The following is a 12,898-nucleotide window of genomic DNA, read 5'->3' as shown; positions in this document are numbered from 1 at the left end:
TCAGGAACAAAGAGAGAACCAGCGTGACCCAAATATTAGTTGTACTTCAACACTTCTAGAATGGCAAAGGACTTTGTTTAAAGGATTCTTTTCATTCCTCCTCTCTGGCCCTTCATAAAACTCCAAGTGATATAACTGGACATATCCGTAAAGGACCCCAAAGACAGAACTCACAGTTTATACAGTTTATGTAATTCTCCATAAAAACAAAAACAATACTTGCTGGCAGACACGTTTTATAGAGAGATTTTTTTGTTTATTTATTTGTCCCCCCAAGAAACCTGCTTCTCTCCCTTCTGTTCCCCCCAGCTCCCTGCGGTGGTCATCTGACTTCGCCCAGTGGCACCATCCTGTCTCCGGGCTGGCCTGGCTTCTACAAGGATGCCCTGAGCTGTGCCTGGGTGATTGAAGCCCAGCCAGGCTACCCCATCAAAATCACCTTCGACAGGTGCTTGTAACCACAACCTGGGGGTGGGGATGAGGAGTGATATCTCTGCAGTGGTGTGGGAGGGAAGCTGGGGTGGGTGACGGACCAGCACCGATGCTGGAATGTCAACAAGGTCAGACGACACTCGAGTGGCTGCCCTGGGTGGGGTGGGGGCAGGCTGCACTGGCTTCGCCCTTGGCCTTGGTTCCATCTCAGTAGTGGGGTCTGTGATGTTTAGGAGACTATTAGTATCTGAGGAGCATAGCCCTGACATTTCCAGTGTGGGAAGGCGGTCTTCCTCACCTCTGACCCAAATCCTGCTCGTATGCACCACTTCTAACTCCCACCCTGGCTGTGCCCCTCGGGTGGGGGAAGTAGCCACCCAAGTATGATCACAAACTTCTTGTAGACAAAGCATTCGTGGCCTAGAATAGCCGTTGCAAACTTTTCTGTGAAGGGCCAGGTAGTAAATACTTCAGGTTTCATGGGACACTTGCTGATATCTGTTGCATAGTCTTTGCTTTTTAACAAAAAAAAAAATACTGCTTTATAAATGTAAAAACCATTCTTAGGCCATACAAGAACAGACTCTAGACCAGAATTGGCCCTGGGGCTGTAGTTTACTGACCCCTGGCCTAGAACATTCTGACTCCCATGAGGCTAGTCACTGCGCCTCTAGGTCTGAAGATGGGTCACAGCCCAGGCCACAGAGAGGACTGGGAGAGCCGCATCCAACCGCAGGAGGAGGAGGAGGAGGAGGGTTCAACACAGTAGGGAAGGTCCTCCCACATCTCCAGTAAATGTGTGCAGATTATGCTAAAGTATCCCAGCCTGCCAAAATCCAGTTGTTCTGAAGCCCAGGTCAGGCAGGGCCTTTTGTCATTTGCAAATTAATGAAGTTTCTCAAGACGTCTTCATTTCCATCTTCGGCAGATTTAAAACTGAGGTCAACTATGACACTCTGGAAGTGCGAGATGGACGGACGTACTCGGCGCCCTTGATCGGAGTTTACCATGGGACCCAGGTCCCCCAGTTCCTCGTCAGCACCAGCAACTACCTCTACCTCCTCTTCTCTACCGACAAGAGTCACTCGGACATCGGCTTCCAGCTCCGCTATGAGAGTGAGTGTCGGGGCGTCAGTGACAGGGTCGGCCGCGTGGGGAAAGGACCAAGGGCTGAGCTCCGCCAGGAGGCCCCGCTCGGCCGCGTCCCCGTGGTGTTCTCAGTTAGGCTGTTCTCCTCGGGAGGTGCTTCTTGTTCTCAACATCTCTCAGAGCTCAACTTTAGAAAGAATGGAAGGTCCCCCTCTGTGTGCAGATGACTGGACGCCGCCATGCTGGGCACTCTGTGGACAGAGTGCTTGACAGATGGTGACGTTGAAGTGAGACGTCATCTCCTGCTCCCTCACCCTCTCTCATCACCTGCATTCATCGCTGGTGCCTCCATTGAAAGAGCTTGTTGATTCAGTTCTTTGCAGACCACTCTAGTAATTTAGGGCCGAGAGCACCGTGAGGAGAGGGTCGTTTTCTTACCCGTGTTCGTATCCATAGCCCTTAGCATGGCGTCTAAGCCATAGGGGACACTTCACTGATGGTTACTGAATGAATGATGAACGAACAAATGATGAAGACAGCTTGTTCTCCCTGAGAGATGGGCCTTCAGATACCCTCAGCAGATACTGACAGCCACATTTGAGGAGGGAGCAGATGACAGCTCCAGCCTTCTCTCACTCAGGGCTCTCTCCCCCCTCCCTTTGTGAGTCAGCTGGGCTCCCTCTATGCTCACAGTGAGCTTCCAGCTGTGGGCTCTCTATTCCAGCTATAACACTGCAGTCAGACCACTGTCTGGATCCAGGGATCCCCGTCAATGGGCAGCGTCATGGGAATGACTTCTACGTGGGCGCCCTGGTGACCTTCAGCTGTGACTCGGGCTACACACTAAGCGACGGGGAGCCCCTGGAGTGTGAGCCCAACTTCCAGTGGAGCCGGGCCCTGCCCAGCTGTGAAGGTGAGACATACCAGCAGGGGGCGCTAAAGTAGAGGACTCCTTTCCTGCCCTGAAAACACAGGCACTGACCCCCTTGACCCTGTCAGTGAGGGTTGGAGGTTTGGACGAGATGGAGGCTGGGATCCCAGTGGGACTGTGGGGGAAGCTCCCTGGGCCGCTCCAGTCTTTCAGTGCCCGCTTCCCTCCTCTCCAGCTCTCTGCGGTGGCTTCATTCAAGGCTCCCGTGGGACCATCTTGTCACCGGGGTTCCCTGATTTCTACCCCAACAACTTGAACTGCACCTGGATTATCGAAACATCGCATGGCAAGGGTAAGTGTTTAGGCCCATGGCAGGTATTGGGATGCAACATGGTCAGGGCCCCAAGGTCCCCAGGTCAAGATGACCTCAATGGGGATCTCCCTCTCTAGTGACCTCTGGGCTTAGTCTGAATTTTTCTCACCAACCAGAAAACTCCCAGAACCGTCCTATCTCTTTGAATCACAGAACTCATTCAACAAATATTTTTCAAACCTAAAATCTCCATTCTGGAAGAGATCTTAGAGATTACCAGCTCTCAAACCTACTTAATTCGGTCGGGAATCTTCTCCAAATCACTCCGCACAAGATGGCAACACACCTTCTGTCTAAACACCCCCCGTGGTGGAGAGGTGACCAACCCACTCAACAAAGGGGCACCTATTCTCATTTTCTGCTAGATCTGACCCCTCCTAATAACCTGAGACTGAGTTCCTTGTACTGAGCCCAGCCCTGGAGGAACATAGGCTGCCTCTGCTCCCTGTTCCTCACATCCAGCCTTCAGGTATTGTACGTGGCAATCCTCTTCTCACAGAACTCACACGGTTCCTCAGAGGAGTGTTTTCATATTCCTCACCAGGCTGGCCTCTTGCCCTACCTTCCCTGACATAAATGACCTTTGAGAGTCCCAAGTTCAAAGTAAGGGTGCTGACTACAAATAAACATTAACTAATATACTCTTTCACTCCACAAATATTGATTGAACTCCACCTATGCGGCAGACCCTGGGGCTGGGAATACACAGTAACCAGGCAGACATGGCTTCTACCCTCAGAAGCTTGCTCCGAAGTTCATCTAGAGTCAAGGTTCTTCGTTTTTTGTTTTTTGTTTTTTAACATCTTTCTTGGAGTATAATTGCTTTACAATGGTGTGTTAGTTTCTGCTTTATAACAAAGTGAATCAGTTATACATACACATATGTCCCCATATCTCTTCCCTCTTGCATCTCCCTCCCTCCCACCCTCCCTATCCCACCCCTCTAGATGGTCACAAAGCACCGAGCTGATCTCCCTGTGCTATGCAGCTGCTTCCCACTAGCTATCTATTTTACGTTTGGTAGTGTATACATGTCCATGCCACTCTCTCACTTTGTCACAGCTTACCCTTCCCCCTCCCCATATCCTCAAGTCCATTCTCTAGTAGGTCTGTGTCTTTATTCCCATCTTTCCCCTAGTTTCTTCATGACCTTTTTTTTTTTCCCTTAGATTCCATATATATGTGTTAGCATATGGTATTTATTTTTCTCCTTTCTGACTTACTTCACTCTGGAGAGGGTGTGGAGAAAAGGGAACCCTCTTGTACTGTTGGTGGGAATGTAAATTGATACAGCCACTATGGAGAACAGTATGGAGGTTCCTTAAAAAACTAAAAATAGAACTACCATATGACCCAGCAATCCCACTACTGGGCATATACCCTGAGAAAACCATAATTCAAAAGGAGTCATGTACCAAAATGTTCATTGCAGCTCTATTTATAATAGCCAGGATATGGAAGCAACCTAAGTGTCCATCAACAGATGAATGGATAAAGAAAATGTGGCACATATATACAATGGAATATTACTCAGCCATAAACAGAAACAAAATTGAGTTATTTGTAGTGAGGTGGATGGACCTAGAGTCAAGGTTCTTAACGCAGTTTGGCAAATACTCTAATGTTAGACCCCTACACTAGAGGTTTAGATTTTCTATGTTGGAGGTGGAAACCAGGCAACTATGTTTTTAGAACACTTCACTAGTAACTGTGATGCGTGCCTTTAAATAAGAACCTCTGATCTAGAAGAATTAACGTGTAGAAAAGCCAAGATTATCTTTAAAGGGAAGAGTAACCCTTCCAGATATTAAAATGTTATAATGGGATAAAATGATTTTAATGATGTGGTATGAGTATAGGAGTGGACACACAAATCAGTGAGGGAGAATAACGATCCAGAAATAGATTCCCCTGTGTGTGTGTGTGTGTGTGAGAGAGAGAGTGTGTGTGTATGTGTGTGCGAGAGAGAGACAGTCTTCAGTATATGATTAAAGTGTCATTTCCAATCCATTAAAGAGAGGATGGATTATTTAATAAATGGTTTTAAAACAGTGGGCTTAACCATTTGGGAAAAAGAAAAAGCCAAATCATACCTCACGCATTTATCCACAAATTCTAGTGCTAGAAGGATATGAAAGTCTAACCTCAGGTGGGACTTACTTAAAGAGTAGCACCAAAAGTAGAATCCATGAAGGCAAAGACTGTTAGATTTGATTAAATAATACTTTGAATAGATTTATGGTTTTTTAAAATAAATATATAAATATTCAAAATATTCATGTAAAATATTCAAATAGTTAATGGACAAAAATATTTGCAACCTATGTAATCATCTAAGGACCACGAACCTGATGCATAAAGAGCTCTTAAAATTTTTTTAGAAAAATATGCCTGGTCTACAGGGCTATAAAATAAGCAAAGCTATAAACACTTCGTAATAGAGGAAATACAAATGAAAAGACCTCCACCGCCCCTAACAATTTTAAAAATGCATATTCACCCAGTAAATGAAATGCCATTTCCCTTTTCAAGTCAGCATAGAACATCACAACAGTGTAACAGTGTGGGGAACAGTGTAGAGACACAAATACTATTCGTCGGTGCTGCCATCGTGCGAAACTGCTCAAACTTTCCAGAGGATGATTCAGCAATGAATCAGAAGCCTTAAGAATATACGTGCCCCCGGTACTTCCCTGCTGGCGCAGTGGTTAAGAATCCGCCTGCCAATGCAGGGGACACGGGTTCAAGCCCTGGTCCGGGAAGATGCCACATGGCACGGAGCAACTAAGCCCGTGCGCCACAACTACTGAGCCTGCGTTCTAGAGCCCGCGAGACACAACTACTGAAGCCCGTGCGCCTAGAGCCCGTGCTCCGCAACAAGAGAAGCCACCACAATGAGAAACCCGTGCACCGCGACGAAGAGTAGCCTCTGCTCGCCACAACTAGAGAAAGCCTGCGCGCAGCAACGAAGACCAAACACAGCCAAAAATAAACTAATTAATTAATTAATTTTTTTTTAAAAAGAAGAATATATGTGCCTCTGGACCCAGCAGTTCTACTTCTTGGAATTTATCTGAAGAAAATAAATAAACTGTACATCAAGATTTAGCTACAAGGTTGTCCCCTAAAACACTTTATTAATTGAAAAACTAGTAACTATTCCAATGTCCATCAATCAGGAAATGTTAACTAAACGTATGGTATTGCCAAATAATGAAATATTCAATATTACCATGCAGCTACCGAAAGGAATAATGTGAAAGAATATTTAAAGCCCTACACAGATGGTTGCAATACACTGTTGACTAAAAAAAAAGTTTGCCAAAGTAATATATTCAGTTTATAAAAATTAAGCAAGGAGAGCTGGCTTCCCTGGTGGCGCAGTGGTTAAGAATCCGCCTGCCAGTGCAGGGGACACAGGTTCAAGCCCTGGTCCAGGAAGATCCCACATGCTGTGGAGCAACTAAGCCCGTGTGCCACAACTACTGAAGCCCGTGCGCCTAGAGCCTGTGCTCAGCAACAAGAGAAGCCACCGCAATGAGAAGCCCGCACACCGCAACGAAGAGTAGCACCCGCTCGCCACAACTAGAGAAAGCCCGTGCACAGCAACGAAGACCCAGTGCAACCATTAATTAATTAATTAATTAATTAATTAATTAATTAAATTTGTTAAAAAATAAAAAAATTAAGCAAGGATATGTGCATAGAAAACAGTCTGAAGAGCTATGCCCCCAAAGGTTAATACTAGTTGTCTCTTATTTTCATCTTTTGACTTTTTCCTAATTTTGAGCACTAAATATGTATTCCATGTAAAGTATACCATTTGTATAAAAAAAGAAAATTTGAAAGAAAAGTCACTTATAATCCCACCTCATGTATTTAAGCACTGTCACTGTTGCCTTTAATAGGCCTGGTATTTAGCCGGGATTAGGACAGCCTGGAGCTTCTTGGGCAAGACAGGACTCTCCGGCAGTCAGGGCAATGTGGGGCTGGCCCCTTTTTCCCACAGTATTGTTCCCGAGGAGAGGAGGGATGGAGGCAGCATCCTTGTTCATCCTGCAGAGCTGTTTCCACCAAGCCTGGTCCAGAGTTGGCCATTGCCAGAGCCAGAAGCTACTCTGTGGCATCAAGAGGGAAAGAAAGGCAGCCCCCTGTGATCCCTAGAGTAACGACCCCCTATAGTCATGATTCTCTCTGCGTCTGACGTCTGTAATTATAGGGGTGTATGTTCCTCTTTACCTTTCTACCTGTGTCTTTCCTTAGAAGTCAATGTGGTTCACCAAATTTTTAACAAATGCTTATTTGACACTTGCGCTTGCTGTAGGTGCTAGGCAAACACAGGGGAACAGATCCTCTGGCGCTGCCTGCCTTGTAGTCTAGTGGTAGAGATCCAGCCTAAAGAGATCTCTCAATGTACCATGGTCAATTCTGGGATAGAGCAGACACAGGTGGGGAGTTGAGACTTAGGCCAGTCTTCAAGGATGAACAGGAATTAGCCAGGATGAGAGGTGTTCCAGGCAGAGAATCAACAAGAGGTCACTGATGTATATAACCAGGTCACTTCTTCCTTAGAACCATTGAAAGGCTTCACCAGACCCTAAGCATTGAGCCCCAAATTGTAAAATAGCTAGCATGGCCTTATAGCCCTGGTTTACCTTTCTCAGCCTCCTTCTGAGCCCTCTAAACACTAAGTTCTAACTGCACTGAACTTCTTTCAGTTCCTAGAACTTCTTAGGCTTTCGTTGTCCTCTAGAGCTTTGCACAATGGGACAACTTTCTTCTCCTGGAACACTTCCTGCCCCCGCATCATCTCCCCCATTCCCCTTGCCTGGCCAGCTCCTCATCCTTCTGAACTCACTTCCTCTACTGAACCTTCCCGACCCCCTGCCCCCAGCGCTGGGTCTGGGTGGGGCTCCCGTCCACAGGCTCCTATGTGACCCTGTACCTTCCCAATCCCAGATTTCTCCCCACTGTATGGAACTTGGCATCCTCGTCATCTGTCCCCCGGACCAACTCCAAGCTCTTTCAGAGAAATGTCTGCCTTGCTTCCTGCAATTTCCCCAGCTGCTGGCTTCATGCCTGGCACATAAGAAACTCCAGAAATATCTATATGAATTGAATTAAAGTGAACTCAGACCCTTCTCCAGAGGGCACCCCTCAGGCTCTGCTTGTAACAGTATCTCGGGCTAACAGACCTATGGAGGCTGCTGACTCCGATTGCTCCCTACCAGGTAGAAGTCCAGGTGGGGAAACTGAAAACTCTGTGAAATTCAGAATTGTTCAACTTACCACATGCCCAGCCCAAGGGAACAGCCAGTTCAGGAGTCCAGATAGTGTGCCCTCGCTAAGACCCCAGGCCTGACATCTTTTAACCCACAAGGCTGTCTGGGAGTTAGATGAACTGAGTACTAAGAATGCCTACTGTGTGCCAGGCACTGTGCCGTGGGCTTTGCATGTGCTGTCCCAGGTGTTCCTCTCTCCAAGGATTAAATGTCACCTAAAGGCGCAGAGCAACTTTGGCCCTGACACTTTCGCTGGTAGACGGGCTTTTGACTCAGGTCTGCCTCCCTCCAAACCCCCTCCTTTCCCACGGCCCTGCCCTTTCTGCTCCAGTGTGGTGTTAATGTCCTTTGCACGATTCTGCATGGTTCCCTCCAGTGGAGTCTTCCTTTGTGTGTGCATCTGTCACGCCAAATCTGGATTCAAACTCCAACACAGGGCCTCTCTATCTCTGTGACAATGTCTTCTGATTCAGGAGGTCTGTGGTGGAGGCCAAGATTCTGCATTTCCAACAAGCTTCCAGACAATGCCCCAGATGCTGAGGTCCGTGGACTTTGAACAGCACTTCGGTGCAGCATTCCTTGCCTACCCGAGTTACTGCCCTGGTACATCCATGGCATGTATTCCCATGGGCACACTCACCCGTGGGTGGACGTGCATTACATATCTGCCCACCCAAGCACAACTGCCATCTGGACAAGTTCAAGAGTTGCTCTGGGTGTTAAGATCCTGCAGCTCCATAACCTTGCTCACCCCTGACCCCTCCCGCCACCTGGCCCCTCCTACCGCGGGCTCTCTTGCCATAGCGGGAGAAGCTACCTCGTGGGGTGGTTTATTGCACAGCCTCTGCCACCAGATTGTCTCAGTTCAGATCTCAGCTCTCCCACCTACTAGCTGGGCGACCTTGGACAAATGACCTCATCGCTTTGTGCCTTGGTTTCCTCAGGTGTAATATGGAATGAGAATAATCATACCCATGCTGGAGGGTTCTTAGCAGGGTGAAATGTTTCCGTATCTCCCCTTCTGATTGATAGGGGCCAACTAAAGGGTAACTCAGGACAATGACACACATACTTAGTGCTGAATGTTATTATCTTTATTGAGTGCTCTTAGCCCCTTCCCCTCAGCGGAGGTCCCCTCCCTTTTTCCCATCTCAGATGGGATGGCTGCCTGTCCCCTCCCCCACCAATCCCCCTCCTCCCTGTCTTCTGTTTGATGTCCCTCCTCCCGCAGGCTTCCAATCTGCCCCTCCTCTGATGGCTGCCCTTCCCTGCTCTGGTCCTCTTCATGCTTGTTGATTCAGGTAGCAGCTGTCCCAGATCTACTCCTGTAGTCTGACCTTAGTCCTGAACTCTAAGTCTGTACTTCCAGTTCCCACTAGCTCACGCTGCTTGAATGCCAAACATGCAGGGTGTTCAAAGCCAAGGCCATTACCTTTCTACCACCTGCTCCTCTTCTTCCTATGCGTCCGACCCCAGGTCACAAAAGACATCACTGTCCTTCAGGTCAAGATCTTCCCCATCATCCGGGGAGACCTTCAAGATGGCAGAGGAGTAAGACATGGAGATCACCTTCCTCCCAACAAATACATCAGAAATACATCTACATGTGGAACAACTCCTACAGAACACCTACTGAACGCTGGCAGAAGACCTCAGACTTCCCAAAAGGCAAGAAACTCCACACATACCTGGCCGTGTGGCTGACAGGGTCTTGGTGCTCCGACCGGGTGTCAGGCTTGTGCCTCTGAGATGGGAGAGCCGAGTTGAGGACATTGGTCCACGAGAGACCTCCTGGCTCCACGTAATATCAAACGGCGAAAGCTCTCCCAGAGATCTCCATTTCAACGCTAAGAAGACCCAGCTCCATTCAACAACCAGCAAGCTATAGTGTTGGACACCCTATGCCAAACAACTAGCAAGACAGGAACACAACCCCACTCATTAGCAGAGAGGCTACCTAAAATCATAATAAGGTCACAGACACCCCAAAACACACCACCAGATGCGGTCCTGCCCACCAGAAAGACAAGATCCAGCCTCATCCACCAGAACACAGGCACTAGTCCCCTACACGAGGAAACCTACACAACCCTCTGAACCAACCTTAGCCACTGGGGGCAGACACCAAAAAAAACAGGAACTACGAACCTGCAGCCTGCGAAAAGGAGACCCCAAACACAGTAAGATAAGCAAAATGAGAAGACAGAGAAACACACAGCAGATGAAGGAGCAATGTAAAAACCCACCAGACCAAACAAATGAAGAGAAAATAGGGAGTCTACCTGAAAAAGAATTCAGAGTAATGACAGTAAAGATGATCCAAATTCTTAGAAATAGAATGGAGAAAATACAAGAAACGTTTAACAAGGACCTAGAAGAACTAAAGAGCAAACAAACAATGATGAACAGCACAATAAATGAAATTAAAAATTCTCTAGAAGGAATCAATAGCAGAATAACTCAGGAAGAAGAACAGATAAGTGACCTGGAAGATAAAACAGTGGAAATAGCCACTGCAGAGCACAATAAAGAAAAAAGAACGAAACGAATTGAGGACAGTCTTGGAGACCTCTGGAACAACATTAAATGCACCAACATTCTAATTATAGGGGTCCTAGAAGAAGAAGAGAAAAAGGAAGGGACTGAGAAAATATTTGAAGAGATTATAGTTGAAAACTTCCCTAATATGGGAAAGGAAATAGTCAATCAAGTCTAGGAAGCACAGAGAGTCCCATACAGGATAAATCCAAGGAGAAACATGCCAAGACACATATTAATCAAACTATCAAAACTTAAATACAGAGAAAAAATATTAAAAGCAGTAAGGGAAAAGAAACAAATAACATACAAGGGAATCCCCATAAGGTTAACAGCTGCTCTTTCAGCAGAAACTGCAAGCCAGAAGGGGGTGGCAGGACATATTTAAAGTAACGAAAGGGAAAAACCTACAACCAAAATTACTGTACCCAGCAAGGATCTCATTCAGATTTGACAGAGAAATTAAAACCTTTACAGACAAGCAAAAGTTAAGAGAATTCAGCACCACCAAACCAGCTTTACAACAAATGCTAAAGGAACTTCTCTAGGCAGGAAACACAAGAGAAGGAAAAGACCTACAATAACAAACCCAAAACAATTAAGAAAATGGTAATAGGAACATACATATTGCTAATTATCTTAAATGTAAATGGATTAAATTCTCCCACCAAAAGACATAGACTGGCTGAATGGATACAAAAACAAGACCTGTATATATGCTGTCTACAAGAGACCCACTTTAGACCTAGGGACACATACAGACTGAAAGTGAGGGGATGGAAAAAGATATTCCATGCAAAGGGGAATCAAAAGAAAGATGGAGTAGCAATTCTCATATCAGACAAAATAGACTTTAAAATAAAGACTCTTACAAGAGGCAAAGAAGGACGCTACATAATGATCAAGGTATCAATCCAAGAAGAAGATATAACAATTGTAAATATTTATGCACCCAACATAGGAGTACCTCAATACATAAGGCAAATGCTAACAGCCATAAAAGGGAAAATCGACAGTAACACGATCATAGTAGGGCACTTTAACACCCCACTTTCACCAATGGACAGATCATCCAAAATGAAAATAATTAAGGAAACACAAGCTTTAAATGATACATTAAACAAGATGGACTTAATTGATATTTATAGGACATTCCATCCAAAAACAACAGAATACACATTCTTCTCAAGTGCTCATGGAACATTCTCCAAGATAGATCATATCTTGGGTCACAAATCAAGCCTTGGTAAGTTTAAGAAAATTGAAATCGTATCAAGTATCTTTTCCAACCACAATGCTATGAGACTAGATATCAATTACAGGAAAAAACCTGTAAAAAAAAACAAACACATGGAGGCTAAAAAATACACTACTTAATAACCAAGAGATCACTGAAGAAATCAAAGAGGAAATCAAGAAATACCTAGAAACAAATGACAATGAAAACACGACGACACCAAACCTATGGGATGCAGCAAAAGCAGTTCCAAGAGGGACGTTTATAGCAATACAATCCTACCTCAAGAAACAAGAAACATCTCAAATAAACAACCTAACCTTACACCTAAAGCAATTAGAGAAAGAAGAACAAAAAGACCCCTAAGTTGGCAGAAGGAAAGAAATCATAGAGATCAGATCAGAAATAAATGAAAAAGAAATTAAGGAAACAATAGCTAAGATCAATAAAACTAAAAGCTGGTTCTTTGAGAAGATAAACCATTAGCCACACTCATCAAGAAAAAAAGGGAGAAGACTCAAATCAACAGAATTAGAAATGAAAAAGGAGAAGTAACAACTGACACTGCAGAAATACAAAGGATCATGAGAGATTACTACAAGCAACTATATGCCAATAAAATGGACAACCTGGAAGAAATGGACAAATTCTTAGAAAAGCACAACCTTCTGAGACTGAACCAGGAAGAAATAGAAAATAGAAACAGACCAATCACAAGCACTGAAATTGAGACTGTGATTAAAAACCTTCCAACAAACAGAAGCCCGGGACCAGATGGCTTCACAGGCGAATTCTATCAAACATTTAGAGAAGAGCTAACACCTATCCTTCTCAAACTCTTCCAAAATATAGCAGAGGAAGGAACACTCCCAAACTCATTCTACGAGGCCACCATCACCCTGATACCAAAACCAGACAAAGATGTCACAAAGAAAGAAAACTACAGGCCAATATCACTGATGAGCATAGATGCAAAAATCCTCAACAAAATACTAGCAAACAGAATCCAACACCACATTAAAAGGATCATACACCATGATCAAGTGGGGTTTATCCCAGGAATGCAAGGATTCTTC

At 45.4% G+C, this 12,898-nt stretch overlaps 1 protein-coding gene across 2 annotated transcripts in view; it reads left to right on the top strand.

Annotated features, from left to right (window-relative positions):
* CSMD2 (CUB and Sushi multiple domains 2) overlaps positions 1-12,898 on the top strand; it is a 645,193-nt gene that overhangs the window by 417,951 nt on the left and 214,344 nt on the right. For both annotated transcript variants that reach the window (XM_068537861.1, XM_068537860.1), the window contains exons 16-19: positions 310-448; positions 1,361-1,548; positions 2,246-2,434; positions 2,628-2,744. In XM_068537861.1, the coding sequence (XP_068393962.1) occupies positions 310-448; positions 1,361-1,548; positions 2,246-2,434; positions 2,628-2,744 (633 nt within the window). The remainder of the gene's footprint in view (positions 1-309; positions 449-1,360; positions 1,549-2,245; positions 2,435-2,627; positions 2,745-12,898) is intronic.

This window comes from Eschrichtius robustus, chromosome 3, assembly GCF_028021215.1.
Source record: "Eschrichtius robustus isolate mEscRob2 chromosome 3, mEscRob2.pri, whole genome shotgun sequence".
In the NCBI taxonomy this organism is placed as follows: Eukaryota; Metazoa; Chordata; class Mammalia; order Artiodactyla; family Eschrichtiidae; genus Eschrichtius; species Eschrichtius robustus.
This window is presented reverse-complemented; position numbering and strand designations above follow the sequence as displayed.